General features: G+C 37.5%; 1 protein-coding gene across 1 annotated transcript in view; it reads right to left on the bottom strand.

The window, feature by feature from the left end:
* The window catches only part of LOC134789985 (lachesin-like), a 110772-nt gene that overhangs the window by 62630 nt on the left and 30201 nt on the right, over positions 1–17941 (bottom strand). The window contains exon 2 of the mRNA XM_063760724.1: positions 10852–10971. Coding sequence (XP_063616794.1) covers positions 10852–10912 — 61 coding nt within the window. The 5' untranslated portion in view covers positions 10913–10971. The remainder of the gene's footprint in view (positions 1–10851; positions 10972–17941) is intronic.

The raw sequence follows: 17941 nt of genomic DNA, 5'->3' as shown, positions 1-17941 counted from the left end.
TACAGAGATAGTTTCAGTCCCAGGGAATAACATAGCATACTTTTAATCTCAAAAATTATCCCTTAAGGGTGTGAAAAGGGAGGTGGAAATTTGTATGGGGACCCAATAACCGCTGAACCGATTTATATAAAATTTGGTATAGAGATATTTTGACTCCCGGGGAAGAACATAGGATACTTTTTATTCAAAAAAAAATCTCTCAAAAGTGAAAAGGAAGGTGTAAGATTGTATGGGAAATCAATAACGGCTGAACCGATTTAGATGAAATCTATGCCTACATCTTTGATTTAGTTGTAAATGATACTAAACTTGACATAGAACCTATACTTAAAAAAATATTAACCTCAGACGTCACCGATCCTTAAAACCCCCCCACCCCCACCTGCATCAAAAATCTGGGTGGCTCCACTTCTTAAATACATTTTAGGAACACAAAGATTTATTCTACCAAAGGAAATCTCTTATTCAGTGAACGCCGTATTTGACCTTTTTATGGCTTGAGCACACTCCACCATAAATTTCGATTTGCAATTACGAAACAAAATAGCTTTACTGCTAAAAAATAGTTTTAGTTGTCAATAACACTAATTTCATACGTCGTATATTTTATAAATGTATGAATAGAAATTAGGATAACTGAGTTTTGTTTTTCATTAATTAAGTGTCTAACGAAATCATGGCTGCTACCCTTCTCAATGAGACCGGTAAATTGTTTCAAGAGTTTTTCTACTTTCTGTTAGTGTCCAGTAACAATGTGAATGACGTCGGGTTCAGAGGGAACGTGGCAATGATTGATGACGATATTAATTAATACGCCACTTTCCTCTTCGCCCTTCCAAAGTTACTAGGAATACGGTATTAAATAGTGATTTCCTTGTTATAACTTCTTGTGATTTTTTGTCGAAAAGCTAAAGAGCGATAACTGATATATGTTTGGCTTGTTAATATACATTATGCTATTTAATCATTATTATGTTTTAAATATTATAATGAAATACTAATGCAATTCAAATTAATTATTACGCAGTAAATTTCATCATAACCACTCTCCAAACAAGAATAATAAACAGCATTAATAAACGTTGCAAAATGGGGTCGATTTCAATATTGTAATTTTAAGGAAAACAGGATCTGAGGGAAATTTAACAAACCCACAGAGTCATTACTACCCGCCGAATGCCATATTTCTCTACCCTTTTTCTCCAAAGTTTTAATTAGTGCCCAAGGACATTATCCAAGCTCTTGTCTTAACTATTCAGGCCTGCGCCCAAATCCCTTCTTCCTTTAACTTTAGAGAAATTCAGCGTGATCTTAAACTTTTTAGATTTAATCACAATATAAGCTAATTGTAACGTATTATATATTGAAGTTATGTTATTTCTTGATCGAGGAATGAATATAAATATTGCAGCCATTATTGATTGTAATAAGCCAGCTCGCCTAGGCGGTTTTTACTACTTCGCTTTTTAACTAAATACCTACGTTTTCTTCGTTATCTTTGTTTAGATATTCTCTTCGTTTAGATATTCGTCAGAAGTAGTACAAGAACGGAGCCGAGCCGTTTTATAAAACAACGCCGTTTTATAAAACAACGCCGTTTTTATTATTTTCTTGGCGCGTATATTATCAATTGACCGCTACTGATCCATTGTTTTCTAAATAAGTGGATCAGTCTTTATTTGTATAATGTTGCCAAGATAATTTCTTCTTCACTCTTTAAATGGTGGTTTATTATAATTGTTTTAAAACATGCAATTTGTGAGAATTATAAAAAAGCCATAAAATCATGGGCAATTTACTATACATGTTCAACCATTTAATTTCGATTTAAAGGACGGAATATAAATAACAAATAGGTGGTTAATTTTATACTCCCCTATATGAATAAATAAAAGATAATTTTAATAGGTATCTTTACGGAAAAATAGTTTTTCAAATATCCCTATCATTATTGTAATTAGCAAGGATTAAAGTTCATAGAATGCCAAGCAAGCTGGAATAAGAGCCTTAAACGGTGTCGTCTGACTCGTCTGTCGTGAGCGCGCAGTCACTAGATGCGCCCTCTTTCGCTTAATCCCCGGCTCCGTAGGATGAATGGACATAATTTTCTGTACTTGACACCGACTCCAGAGCTGTCATCGTGGGGCTCAACTACTCGCTGCTTTGTTCCTTTTTATTGCTGTCACTTGTTACGTTCATCCCACCAACATAATGCTCATGTTAAACTATTGTTGTCCTTCGTTAAGTACAATGTATTCGCTCAATCATAGGTATTATTTGATTATGGGCGGTTGAATTGTGTCAGGCAATAATGCTGCGCCGGTTATTAACGTAATATAGACGTAAGTTATGTTATAGCAATGACATATGTTTTATGTGTAATGTTATTATTTCGTTTTTGTTTGTAAACATGTATTTATACCTATATATAAAATATGCTGCTAATTAAAGCAAACTATTACTAAAACGCTAGTAATCTATTATTTAAATATTTAAAAGTTAGTTACAAATGCATTTTATTTCAAAGTAACTAGAAGTAAGGCATAGGCAACGTTGTATAATTACGTACTTAATTCAAATAGTAGTTTGTGTTACAAGGGATCAAAATGATATATATTATTTCCGTCAAGGGCGTACATTGAATCCTGGGTGTAATGAGGGTTCAAGTGTTAACGCCCAAGATGAAATAATTTTGATACCGTGTGACACATACTGCTTTTCACATCAACTATGAGGAAAATAAAAAAAATCTTAGTGTTGACACAATTATTATGTTTCAAAATATTATTCAAGCTAAAAAAATAATGCAAAAAATAACAAAAACAGTGTCCTAAAACAGAAAAGTGCCACTTTGATCCCCCCTAGCGGGGAGGAAAAGTGCCACTTTGATCCCTCCTAGCGGGAAAGAAAAAGCCCTTTTCCGAATAGGTGATGTGAAAATATAATTTTAGGGTCGTCCTTTAAAACGTTCATTTTGGCTGCAGCTAGTGCAGCTGGTAGGCACTCTTATAACTATTACATAAAACACAACATTTTTATATAATTAATACACGCACCTAAAACATAGACGACTTCTAATTTCGCAATTCTCATTTAAAACAAGCTTACACATTTCATACAACAGGTAGGTAAGCGCTTCTTTTCAACTGAGCAAGTGACCAGAGCGCTTAGAACCGAGTATAATGCGAGGGCAGTTTTACAAAATGGAGTGGCCTGAATGGTTACTGGGAACAATGATGGGAACTAGTCGCCAGTCGTACCAAGTCAAGATTAGTCGTTCTGCTTATTCTGCATCGTCGAGTGTTCTTAATGTTTTTTTTTGAGCTTATACTCTAGTTAACACGGTCTGGGTTTATTACAAAAAAAAATAACACTAGGTGTAAGAAAAATAGTGGAGATCATTAAAGGGCATATTCGGTATCGTGTTCTGATTAGTAAAAAGTAGACAACACAATTTTATTTTACTATTTTTTTTTATTGGACGGTCGTCCGAGTTGACCAGCCCACTACAAAGGAAGAAAAATTGTCCAAAAATCTTTCATCTAGTTTTTCCTAATCAGAATACGATACTGAATTTGAGTATGACCTTAAGCGGATCCCTACTAATTTTTTACACCTTGTTTTTCTTAAATTAATAAGACAGGATAAGACCAAACAAAAAACAAATAATATGAATGCAAATAAAATTCCTATATCATAAGAATTAATTAAAATATTACAATAGACAACTAGTCATTTTAGGGTTACCTCGTGTGAGAAAAGCCCTAGCTTGTGTGTTTATATAAGCCCTAGCTACATCTCCGGAGTACCTACCGGGTCCGCATTGTACTTGTGAAAATTGTGAATCTATTATGTAATAAAACATACTGAATAATCGTTGTTTTAGGCACGATATCATTATTTGATACAGTAGAATAAATTAGCGAGGGCAAGATAAATTCCTTTCTTACTAAAATTCTAAAACGCTGAAAGAGTATCTCATTGTTTTTATTCGGAGAGAATTGGCTTATGAAAGCGATTCAAATTTGCAAGAGATTCAATTTACATAACGAGCGATTTGTACCTCTCAGAGATTAAACCTTCTGCTCCCGTTTTGTTTGCAGATATGCCTTCGTTTTTCCTTTATGTAGAAACGGCGTTTTTAAGTGAAACCTCCCTACTAAGAAAGGCCAATTTTGCAATCAGGCTCAATAGCCTCAGCTCCTTTTCTATTTTATTGGATTCTATTGATATTATAATATAAGAGAATCTGTTTGCTTTGTCAGAAATAACAAGTTTATAAAATGGATTAACTTTATTTGAAATGATTTTATACACCAAGGTAAACAAATGAGATGGAATCCACCGCTCAGCGGTATACACGGTACCTACACGCGTTAACATCATTGTATCTTCATTACATTAAAAGGTTCGGCATTTCTCAGTTATTATCGGCAATGCTCATTTTCTAAACTCCTCACGTGATCGCCTGTCATGTCATAGAAAAGTAAGCGCCGGAAGCTCCGGTCCGGACACGGCCCAGTCTAACGTCATCCCTAATCCTACAATGTAATACAAATAAAAAAAATAATTGCACATGCAGTTTTTGTCATGTACCTATGTGTGATACATTTCTTTTTATTTGTGCCTTATACATTATGAATGTATGAATTATTAAATAACAATTTAGGTAATATATTTTTAAATAAGTAATGAAACGACTTTTCAACCCAGTTTCTTTGTTGATTTTTTTTATTTACTCGTAATAAATAGAAACCATGTGTTTATATTTGTTTTTCCTTAAATTAAAAATAAATTGGTACTTTTTTTGCGTTTTGCACTAACCGTGTTCAATCAATAATCTTATCGATATTTTTTGTTCATGTTTTTATGATACTTAAAACTTTTGTGTAAAATAAACTAAGCCTAGTTTGTATGTCAATTTTAGAAACGCGCTCAAAGGAATAAATTGACGCTTCCCAACTGGCACGCTGAAAATAAAGGTGTCTCCACAACGACATGCAAAGCTGGAGCAAGCTATGCTGCGTTAACAGTTTTTAATGGACTTCGCGAAAAGGTGTTTTTCTAGTTCAGGTATTTGTACCAGAATTTATTTAATTTACGGAATAAAAGCTACATTATAAGCGGAGTAGTTAAGTAGGATTAGTAGGAATATAAAGGCAGTGAGAAATTGTGATGTGAAAGTAAGATCGAGGAAAACGTAAAAATAGAACCTATTGTGACAAAGAAATACAAATAGGCAAGTCACCCATTCATTCAGGATAAACTGTCTAATATTTAATAGACAATACAATTCAATAAAAATATATCCTATTGCGCACCTGAGCAAAATAAAACAATAACATTTGAAATATTTATTGCGCAATGTATTTTAGGGTTATAATGTATAAGACTCGTCATAACGATTCATTAAGCGAAAACCATGAATCAATTAGAATCATCGCGAGCTTTACCTATTAGGTATCGAAGAGTTGCCGAACTATTTTCATTAAAAATAACATGTTTATATTAATAATTTAAATTAAACGGTGTTGACCCGATATAATCATAAACTTACATCCCTAACCGACGGATGGGCATTAGGCATTTTGTCTGTGACGTCACATCAACCAATTCGTTTTTATTCTTTTTTATATTTATACGGTATCTTTATTCACTTAGTCCAAAGTTTGATTACACATTTTTTTCGTCTAGTACCTACTCACAACACATGCCTTATTTAGCTTACAGTGGGACTATGTGTGATACTTATTTATTTTATGTATTTTTATAAAACAGTAATTAAGATTGTCACGTAGGGAGCTATACTGGTTTACCGTAGAACGCCCAGATTTACAATGGATGTCTGCATATTTCAGGCCGATGCGGAAACAAGGGACAACAATAATAATAAATGTTACAGAAATGTGATGTTATTTAAGTACGCACAAAGTATTTGAGTCTCGTTACAACAGACATTCACATATAATTTTCTTAAATTAAAACATTTGCTGAGAATAAAAAAAAATAGACAGATGTTATTATGATGAAAGACGTTATTTTAACGGGGTTCTTTCCTTTACTACTTTCATAACGATTCCTTAGAATTTTCCGCTCGACGAGGCTCGCTACAATCAGCGTTTATAGGTTGATGTGGCGGCGAAAATTAAATTTAGACTACAACGAGGCAGTTTTCTTTAAGCATCTATGTTAACAAATAGAAGTAGGCATGGAGTCAGACTGATGATTGTGGATTACTAAACACATTTTTTGACAGGGGCGGTCCCTTTTTCATTCGCATCCGAGGTGCTCTATTGTTTCACTCTTATCTAGTGTTTACGTTGGAAAATGTAAAATGTTGTTGTTGTAATGTTGTTGTGTTTTTTAAATCTCTGACAATCCGAATACAATGATAAAACTAGTTTAAAATTAAGTATGCTGCATTACGTTATTACTAGTATTATCTACTATGTTTGGTACTTTCTCAGATGTTAAAATATATAAAATATAGTAAAGGATTGATTATTCGAATCATCTAAATAAGTGCCTAACGTTATATTTTTACATCATACACCGTGTTTTTTCAAACTCCTTTAATTTCAAGGGTTCATTCCTGAGCTAAATTAATGGTAACTTTGTCAAAAACACCGTTATTATAATTAACTCGATTTTAGAGATAATCAATAATGTCTTTTTATCTAATAAGACCCCTACCAGCGTGTACACTTAGCTTAAGGCCTGTTTACATATTGATTAGTGTTTAGTATGAGTTAATACATTTGCTACTAAACGCAAACGAGTACTATCTTGGACGATCTATGTTCAAAATGATATTGATATGTCAAAGATTTATTTGGTTGAGTTAAATATAATACCAATGTTACAACGACGCTATATGCAGCATTTATTACTTTTTATGAAAAAAAAACTATGCCATTTAGGTTACTTATATATACAGTCAGCAGCAGAAGTTGCTAAGTGGGTGAGGTGTTCAAAATTACCTTAACACGATCTATCATTTTGAATAACTCGCCCGCTTTAGTAACTTCGCTGCTGACTGTCTTAGCCGGACCCCGAAGTAACTAGAGTTTAAAGAAAACACGGTCTATAGTTTATCGTCCATTATTAACGGAAGGGATGTACAAGATAAACCTATTATTAAAGACAAGATATATTCCTAATTAAACATCCTTATTATGCCCATAACTAAACTTGGGCGTCTGTAGGTAGGTACCTACTGTTTTATTAATTTGAGTGCAAAATTAATTAATTTATCCAGAATAATTTATTTTGTTTCATATTTATTGACATTACTCTCAAATGTACGTGGTCCGACAAAATTGGAAACAAATGGAATATTAATACGATTTTATACGTTAATGTATTTCCGAATTTTGCAGAGATTTTTTAATATGTATTACTAAATTTCATTTTTATGTCTGTTTTCCTGGACCCGAATATAAATCACAGTCAAATGAAACAATCATTTCCCAGCAGCAATTAGTCAAAAAAGGCTTCACCTTTGTTAGATCTCACTGTGCCTAATTGAAAGGAATATGTCAGTATTAAATCCACAAAATCATTGTCATTTTCTCGTCGACGCATTGGCGTTGACTGCCAGCTGATAAAGCATCCATGCAACAGTGCGCTCGAATCGGCCCGTGGGATAATTTGAATTTTAAACCATGACAGGCGGTTGTCAAACTCACTCGTGCGAGTGGAAAACGCGCGTCATCGATTGCCACTAATTGGATGTAACTTTTTACGGCGCCGCCTACCTACCCGCCGATGGACACCATCCATGCGCGTGAATGTTTCATACGCCACTGCCTCGCATCATTCAGCCCGAATACGATGAATATTGTATTAACTCAGTCATGATCGGCCAATTAATTTAATTTTTGCTCCCTTTTAATTTTCCGTACCTGACTCGAACGCTTAACATAAAAAAATATAACGTGAATGTGGATGTTTGTTTTGAGTGGTTTTAAAAACCTATGGGTTCGGATCGAACATCTATGTATTTAATTATTAAATCGTAAACCATGGGGCAAACCAAAAATTAAACATGGCAGTAAAATTTAAAAAAAACTCATGGTTTTCATTGACTACACACGTGAATATTGTATATGTGTGTAGACCGTAACCGTAATTTTAAAGCTATTTCAAATGTAGTTTAGATGCCAATGTGTACACACTGATACCAACCTTAGTTCATAAGTAAGTAGTTTCATAAAGACTCACTAATTTAAACTCACTAATTTGCGCTAAAAATCCCTCTGCTCAGCTTAGGTATTTAGGTATTTGTGCCTAATGGTCACACATACAGAGAATTTCAAATTAACTCAAAATAACTTAAATAATTTACTTTATCCCGTTCTTAGGTGTTATTTTAATTTCAGCCAAAATATTGCCATTTTTATAAGTAACTGCCCGAAATGAGACGTAATTTGCCATTTTTGTATGTTTGTTATGAAAACAAAAATACCCCTAGCACGTCCGTTATTTGCCTCTGGGATAAAGCGGAGCTACTCGCCGCTGTCCTTTGATATTTATATTTACGAAGCAGGATTATTTCTCAACAGAAATATAAAGGTAACGAAATAACATTTTTGTTTTTTTTTCGTCGCATCGACTTATCACCTGCGTCCAGCCGGCATGTGAGACTAAGGTAAACTCGGGGTGTTATTTCATAAAGTAAATATTTATGAGGGAAAGGAGTCTTCCGCGCGCCTGTGCCGGTAAGCCGCCTGATCCGAAAAAACATAAACCTCAAGGGATTCAGTTCTTAGTTCACAGACAACGCTTCTTTATTTTGTATTTTTTTTATATTTTCATGGATGTAGCAAAATCGTCATATTGTGGAAACATTGATATAGATTCAAATACGAGCGGAGACTTTGATTTCAACATCCGTACGTCGTTTTTACATACGCAACGCACTAAATTCTCTTTATAAGTTATGAATCTCTCCTGCACCAAAATGTATGCCTCTGTTTGACCCAATGGTTGAGTGGTAGAGAATGCCTTTTGGCATTAAGTCCGCCATTTGTACATTTTTCTTTGTTTGTGCAATAAAGATTAAATAAATAAAAAAAACTGTATCATATTTTGGTAATGACATCCATAATCAGGCTTAATATATAAAACGTATATTATTTAGTTTCTTCATTAATTTTTAAATAAGGTAACAAGACAATCAATGCGACCAAATCCGCCATACGGGAAATTCCGTCAACAAGCGTTTTTAGGGTTCTGTACCTCAAAAGGAAGAAACGGAACCCTTATAGGATCACTCGTGCGTCTGTCTATCTGTCTGTCCGTCCATCACAGCCTATTTTCTCCTTAACTACTGGATCAATTAAGTTGAAATTGGTACCCACATGTAAGTTTGTGACCCCAAGACGAAAATGTAACGTAAACAAATGCGAAAATTAAAAAATAAAGTTTTTCAAACTATATCGTGCTACATATCAAATGAAAGAGCTTATTGTGAGAATTTCAAATACCTATATATTTTTTTAATTTTAGTATAAAGAGTTTAGTAGTTATTTAAGAAAATAGGCAAAAAATGTCCAATTGACCACCCCCGCCCCTTTACCACTGAAACTACTGGGTCTAAAATTAAAAAAAAAAAACACAAAATAGTTCTTTACCTATAGATGACAGGAAAACCTATTAGAAATGTGCAGTCAAGCGTGAGTCGGACTTAATTACTTAGTTTTCGATCCGACCCCCTACGGGTTTTATAAAGATATTTCACTCACGTTTCACTTAAACAATACATTGTTAAAAATTGTGTAATGTACGGAACCCTTGGAACGCGAGTCCGACTCGCACTTGGCCGGTTTTTTTTCTAAAACAGCTTAAGTACACTATTGGCTATTTCCTTGACTGATTTTAGTTTCAGTAATCGCTGCTTTGTCAAGGAAATTAAGTACCCGAATACTCGTACCCGAATTGGATCCTGGACTCTGACCCAGATCCGGATCCGGACCAGAACACATACCCGTATTCGGAACCGGACCCGGATCCGATCCCGAACCCCCAATCTCAGACCCGAATTGGGACCTGACCTGGACCCGGACCTGGACCTGGACCTGGATCTGGACTTGGACCTGGACCAGGTCCTGGACCCGCATCTAGACCTGGAGGAACTGGACCTGGACTTACCTAGAAAGCAAGCATTTGCATTGAGATAGTGCTATTTGGTAAAAAGGAACTGCGCAGGAACACCAGAATGAAACTCCTCTATGCCAAAAGTTTATTTCTAAGTCTTGAGACTAATTTAAATTAATTAAATTAATATGAAATGCACTATAATGATTATAATTTTAATGGCATTTTATACTGTTTGGAGAAGTCGGTTTGTTTCTATTAAAGATTATTCGAGTTAGCCAATTATTAAAAGTTTCAAGATATCTTTTGGCTAGAAGTGTACTTTAAAACTAAACGAATTATTGTTTTCGACAAGTTAATATAAAGATTAACAACATTATTCTGTAATTTTTCTCAAGTCTTCGCTTTATTCGAATTAATAAAAAACAGGTGAGACGACGAAACGTTTCGATTTAATAAATTGAGTTACGGCGTAACCGCGTAAGGGATAATCTAAAGAAAAGTCAAAAAAAGTGAACAAGCTCCGCAAGGTTTACGCAAATTTTACACAAAACATTTCTTAACTTACCAACTTGGTATTATTATTACGCAAACAGGAGCAGAGTTCAACTTTATCCAGCCCACGCCTTGGAGATGTTAAATTTGATGATAACGATTTATGGTGTAAAGTTACGTTGTGCTGTTTATATCTGACTTCCTTCATGGAGCCAAGCATTTAGGCGGGTGTGTGATAAAAGGTCGATAGGGACTCACCGTGCTTCCCGGTGGTAGCTGCCGCGAGGGCGGTGCTAAGTACCAAGAGGTGCAGCAGCATGCTCCCTCCCCCCTTTCCGGACGCGCATCGAGCTGTAAGCGCACAGCCGACTCAGACCACTGAAACAAAATTAATATCCCTCATTAAAACATGCCTCCCGCTTCACTAAGATTATAACAATTTCACAATTTCAATGTTGCAATGCTAACGTTTAAGCGATCTGAGAAATGACTCAAATTGGACAGTTGTTAATAGGTTCCCACGCCTTCCCCGTTGTGAAATCGTAAAACTGTAGCCGAGTAAAACCAGAAACAAGTTTCGCGTTGCGAAATAAAATATAATTCCACCGAGGAACCGGAAGCGGTTTGAATAACAACTCTTTAATTGAAAGTTTAGCAATTTGCTGTACCCTCTCGAATGGACCCGAAGGCGCGAGGGGCAACTTTCATCCACCGCGTTTCAAAATTGAACGTAGGCAGATGCGCTTAATTACCGGCCCAGATGCTAGCCTCCGCGCCCGCGCCGCGCTCATCTCGGAATGAACCTCCACCTTAGACCCCGCCAACAATATTTGCCCGCTTAGACGCCTCCAAATGCTTTTTTCAGACTTTAATTCTCTGCTTTGTTGTTAGTAAAATTGCAAAAAACTAATTACGGAATGAGTAGCAAAGTACCTGAACATTAAATCGGTAAATTTATCATCATTATCTAACAAGAAAACTCAAAATTTTTTTTGTTTATTTCTGTTAATGTAAACCTATATGATTATATTGCTGATCACGGAGCATGATTTTGTTTACAATATTGGGACTTTATTTGTATAACGTTGATAAAATTCGCGAGTATCATTGTACCTGCCCATTGAACGGAATTTGATCTTTGGAAACCTGAAGAGAGGTTGAGTTTTCCAATATCGTGCCACTAAGTACCCTCTACGCTGAGATATGTGATATAAGATGAGTCGTAGTCAAATAGAGAGATAGCTGGCATAAAGACGTCGTTTCGGAGGTCTGTTGCGGATCGAGCGAGGGGCCCGAGCGGCTGGAGAAGGACGCGCAGAGTGTCACACGAGTGAATCAAACTTCCCTTTACATTTTATCTAACTGCAAGGGCGGTCGAGTTTATGTTCCTCGCCCTACTTGATTTAGTTTTGATGACAGAGGGGAGCGGCTTTTAGATAAATGATTTCGAACCGCCTCACACCCGTCGACACTGAGAAGTAATTTCGAGCACGGATTTGCAACAATGTTTTAGTTTATAGGTTCTCGATGCTCTGGTGGATTTAATGCAGCGTTTATAAAAGAAGTAATGAAATGGATTTCGTCGATAAGGGACGGTTAAGTGGATTAGATATTATTGCTTACACAGCGGTAACGGAACATTAGGTAAATAATAATAGAAGAACAAGTGTCTTTTGTTAACATACAAATATTGCCTAAAATTATAATTATACAAGTAGCATCCACGCCCATAAATGAGATAACAAAAGTGCAAGGTGCACCACGAAGGTTAAACCACGAGTGACAGATTTTTTCCGTGGTGCCTATACTAGATTGATTGAAGCTCGCTTGCTTGAGTTTTTAATTTTTACTAACAGAGATTTGTGCTGTAGGTACTTAGTTCTAGCTAAAATTATCTTAATAGTTATCTACTGCGTGATATATTAATAAACCCATAGAATTCATATACGGACGGACTACAGTCACACATTTTTCATCATACAAAAAAATAATTTTAAATAAAAAAATGTATGGAGCTCCTAAAATAGTCGATATATAGCGGTAGGTGGGTAACATCTATTTAAAGTTTCATAGACTGAGAAATAGTTCAGGGATCTCCATACAACGGACCGGCACGGCAGAGTGCTTTGCCTATAATACTCGTAGGTATGTCATAATTCTTAATGTACAGTCTGCTCATAGCCCAAATAATGCACATGCCTTCGGGTGCGGAACCCTAAGAAGAAACAAAAAGTTAAAAACATGACTGGTTTCATAAATCTTTTAACCTGCCACTCCAACTGACCTAATACAGCAGCAAGGTAACTAGACAATGGCTCTCGAAACAACAAAGTTCGAACATTCTATTGTGCAATAAAACAGTTTCAAGATTTTGATGACAGAAATAGATACCTACGTACATAAGGTCGCCTTCCCTTAAGCTAACCGCACATACTCGTAGCTTAAGCGAACCGTAATGAAGATTAATGACGATGAAACACATATTTGTTACTGTAGACACTATTACCCTTACTAAATGCCACACTTGATGTGTGACTGCGAATGTGTGAATTGTTTAATAGTTATTTGTACAACAAGAGATCAAAGTTTGATATTTCTTCGAGTGCTTATTTTGAGTCCCGTGCAAGCGAAAGATTCTATAATAGATTCACGAGCGTAGCGAGTGAATCTAATTTAGAATCTTGAGCGTAGTAAGGGATTCAAAAGCGCAAGAGATGTAAATAACTTTGATCTCGTGTAGTACACAAAATTTTTCACCCTAAGCAGTGAGAACATAGATTAGATTAGATTAGATTTATTTATTTCACAACATATGATTACAGTACAAATTATATTAATGTCAATTTATAAGAATCTATATTGTGATCGTCAGAAATAAATTTAAATAATAGCAAGATAATCCAAATAAATTAATTTCATACCTAGAGGGACAGAGATAATAGAACCCAAGTATATCGAACTTGTATTAGACCCCGCATGTTGAAATGACATTTGACTATAAAGGTCACTTGAATGCAAATGCTCAATGAGTGTGTCTCACTCAGTGAGCAAAATGCGATTTTGCTCACTGAGTGAGACAAAATGACTCAGTGAGCAAAATCGCATTTTGCTCACTGTTTTTAAGAAGCAAAGTACCCTTGTTCGAACTGCTGAGGTGAAAAGAAAATATTAGCATTTAATTGAATTCTTAATCGATGTAAAACTTAATTTTATCTGTATTAGATCCGTGCTGAATCACGTATTGACGTAATAAAAGTTCTTTTGCATTGGTATAAAATAAAAATAATGAAGTGTTTACTGTAGTAATGTTAGGTAATATTTTCTGGTAATTATTAAGTTTTAGTTAGAGTATAATAGGATAGGCATAAATAATGCACTGATAAGAATCATTGATCCGTACAACTGGCCAGAAATTAGTCGAAATCGGAAGGATTTTAAGTCTAAGAGGGAGTGAAAAACTACTTCAATGTAAGATAAATAGAGTCTGGCTACTGAAATTTTACTTAAATGTTTGGCGGGAAAATCAAAAAATCTTTGGCTGGTCACACTTCGTGTAGTAGGAATTATAGTTTTGATACTCGAAAATATTTTTCATTTTCTGTGCACACGCAAGGTGCCTAAGGATATAAGTTAAATATACGTTAACGTGCAGTCAAAGTCAGCTCACATAATTTCTACCACTATGTAAAGTACAGTCAACGATAAACACATATGTTAACACTTTCTCACCACATACCATTGTAACAAGGCGAAAAATGAAATGTAGTGTAAATAAAACCTAGCTCGATAATACCGTAATATTAATCCATCACCAAAAAAAATACTTAAGTACTATGCCAAATATGCTAAATGCTAAGTATCAAAATATTTATAGAGCACCAACCTCCTAATTTGTTTACATTTTTTAAGGAGTTGTAAACATTGCAGTTTTTCGTTATATAACGCTACACGTCGACTTGGCACATTGTCGTAATTATTTACGAGCTTAAATAATAGTTTGCGAACCTCACTCAGTATAGACATTATTAATATTATTTAAAATATATCCCTTATAAACCGAAAACAATTTGAATGATTGACATAAATTGACAACTGACTTTAAGCTTTTTTTGAAATCATAGACAATTGGTGATACAACAACGAAATATGTGTCAACAATTTTTGGCTAGCCAGACTCTAAGAATCATACTGTTCATTAGTCCTCGATTCTAACTTAAAAAAAACTACACTGCATAATCTTAAAACAATGTATACGAAACCCCTACTGGGCTTAATGGAAAAGGACAACAATTCAAAGTTACATCAACCAAGCATTTGTATTCTTACGGCGTTCTTACACGAAATCAACGAAGTCATAGCAAACTATCCTTATCCCTCGGAAGTGTCGCGTGTCCCTTTGTATCCCGTAACAGTCGTAATCGAGTGCCGAGTCCGCGGCTAACGACTGCTTGATTAGAAGTAAGCATTAACGAGGCCGGTTGCTGGAGTCAAAGCTAAGTTAAGTATGCGACGGGCCTTTTGGAAATAAAGTATTCAAGTAGTACAAGTACATATATTTGTGTTCGATAGCGAAGGTGGACTGTATTTAACGAAAAAAGGGGCGAAAGTGAGGTGAAATTTAGGGCCGATGGAGCGAGAAAGTTGGGATAAGTCGAGATAAATAGTATGGAAGTTAAAACTAAAGTGTGTATATGTGTAGACGAAGTTACCTTTGATCCGGAGACTGTGGGAGCCAAATCGTTGGTCACCGTTGAAGACCGCTGGTGGTGATTCTGGCTTTCTGTCGCAAGCTAGAGGAAGCGTAAAATCGTTACCTGCAGTCGCCCAACTTAGACCTCTGATTTTCCCTTCCACGGATGAGTTCGGCTTCCTCCGGTACACAACACTGATACTAATGAATTAATGTCCTAAATGGTAGTAGTGCTTTGAATAAAGTGCGAAAATAAGCGAGAGCAACGAGAGTAGATGTGAACTGGTGGTAGGTTTTTGACACACTGGCTCTGTCAACTGTATGACAGAGCAACAGTTTATTTTTTTAAATGTTTGAATTTTAACTGTGACAAAGTGTTGCCACAGTGAACGCAACAACTATTCTAAAGGTACGAATGGCATAATTGAACATTCCGCCCACCAAAATACACTAGTATTTTGAATAGACGAAAACAAAGACGATAGAAGTAAACTTAGAAAAAATAATACTAAGACTATACAAAAATAGACGACACAATGGTAGCGCTCGAAGAGCGATTAAACGGGTAAGGGGCACAGCTTGACCACGGGTCGTTTGTACAGTCCGGTAGCTGTACGCACCGTCACCACACGACAAATCCCGTCGGACCCGGGATGAGTGTCGACAATGCGACCCAGAGGCCACTTCATGGGCCCTGTCTGCTCGTTGACTACGAGCACGAGAGTACCGATTTGGACGTCGGTTTGTTTGTCGTGCCACTTCATTCGCTGCTGCAGAGTATGCATGTATTCTTTTGACCACTTGGTCCAAAAGTCTTGGTGCATTTTCTGCAGCAACTTTCACCGTTGAAGTGGGCCCAGCCGAACATCCGAGAGATCTTCCTCGGGTACGACAGATAAGGGCTCCGTCGTGAGAAAATGGCCCGGAGTGAGGGCCGATAAGTCATTAGGATCGGTACTAAGAGGAGTCAGGGGTCTTGAATTAAGAAGAGCCTCAACCTGAGTCAAGATTGTTAGGAACTCCTCGTACGTCAACCTCTGGCTACCGATGACTCGAGCTAAATGTGTTTTGACAGCCTTGATACCGGCCTCAGCGAGACCTGAGAAGTGAGGGCTGCCTGGCGGATTAAACTCGAATTTAATCTCGCTATGCGTAGCAGCATCTCCTACGAGACGTTGCAGAATATTGCTCGCACCGACAAAATTCTTCCCCTGGTCGGACACCAACCGATTACACCGACCACGACGCGCGACGAAGCGGCAAAGCGCGGCGAGAAACGCGTCTGAGGACAGCTCAGTGACGAGCTCCGTGTGTACAGCCTTCGTCGAGGTGCACACGAAAACGCAAATGTAACCCTTGTAGGTCTTATTGCCTCGCCCGCGACCCAGAGCTATGTCAAAAGGTCCACCGAAGTCGACAGCAGCACTCAAGAACGCTTTGAGCTGGGCTACCCGATAAGACGGCAAGTCGCCCATGAACGGCGCAGGAGCACCGAGTGGTCGAACACGGAAGCATTTCATGCATTTTGACGTGACTGCGTGGATAGCTCGCTTTGGGGACAGTATCCAGAAATGCTGCGCCAGCAAATTATGAAGCGTTTGGACGCCTGGGTGCATGAAACGCTTATGGTACTCGTCGATCAAGAGGGAGGTAAGACGATCGTCGCGAGGTAGCAACAGGGGATGTTTAACATCGAATTCGAGAGAAGCTCGCGACAGGCGTCCGCCCACCCTCAAGAGACCCGCGTCATCGAGGAATGGAGACAATTTCTTAAATGCCTTCGGGAGAGAGTTCAAAAGATTGTTTTTCACTTTCTCGATCTCCGAAGCAAAGTGGTGTTGTTGAACAGAACGCACGAGGAACATGAGCGCCTGTTTAATCTCCAGGGGTGTTAAAGGGCCGTCCAACAAGTTGTTGGGCGTCTTTCGATTTCTCACGTTGTGCACGAAACGAAGACAATAGGCGAGGACACGTTGGAGTGTCGTCAGTGCCGAGAACTTAGTCATAAGGTTGTCTGTCCACGTCTCCTGCACTGAGACAGTGAGGACAGTCACCTTACGCTCTTCATGTAGAACATCCACGTCGACTAACAACGTTGACTTAGGCCAGTCAGGCTTGTCCAGCACGAGCCAAGATGGACCCTTCCACCAGTTACTATGGTGGACCAGGTCGTCCGGCAAGAGCCCCCGCGACCCACAGTCGGCTGGGTTGTCGCCAGTCCTCACGTGTCGCCAACAATCGGGAGGAATAATTTCCTGAATGTGGCTCACGCGGTTAGCCACGAAAGTTTTCCACTTTGAAGGGCAAGACTTTATCCAAGTCAACGCAACGCTAGAGTCAGACCACGCCTGTACCTTATCGATTTTGTGGAGAGGCTCCAGAGCTGTTGCGACCGACTCCACCAGGTCTGCAAGCAGTACCGCGGCCAGCAACTCCAGACGCGGTATCGACAACTTACGCAGAGGTGCCACTCTCGATTTACCACAGACCAACTGGACGTACTGCGTTCCGTCCTCGCCTGTCGTTCGGACGTAAACCACCGCGCAAAACCCTCGCTCTGAGGCATCGCAGAACCCGTGAACTTCGAGCGAAACGAAGTCCTTGACCATACGACGCGGGACCGACACAGACTTCAGAGAGGGCAGCTGCGCTTTGTAC

This window comes from Cydia splendana, chromosome 4 (genome assembly GCF_910591565.1).
Source record: "Cydia splendana chromosome 4, ilCydSple1.2, whole genome shotgun sequence".
Classification (NCBI taxonomy): domain Eukaryota; kingdom Metazoa; phylum Arthropoda; class Insecta; order Lepidoptera; family Tortricidae; genus Cydia; species Cydia splendana.
The sequence above is the reverse complement of the archived record's forward strand: the minus strand, read 5'-3'. Positions and strand labels throughout refer to the sequence as shown.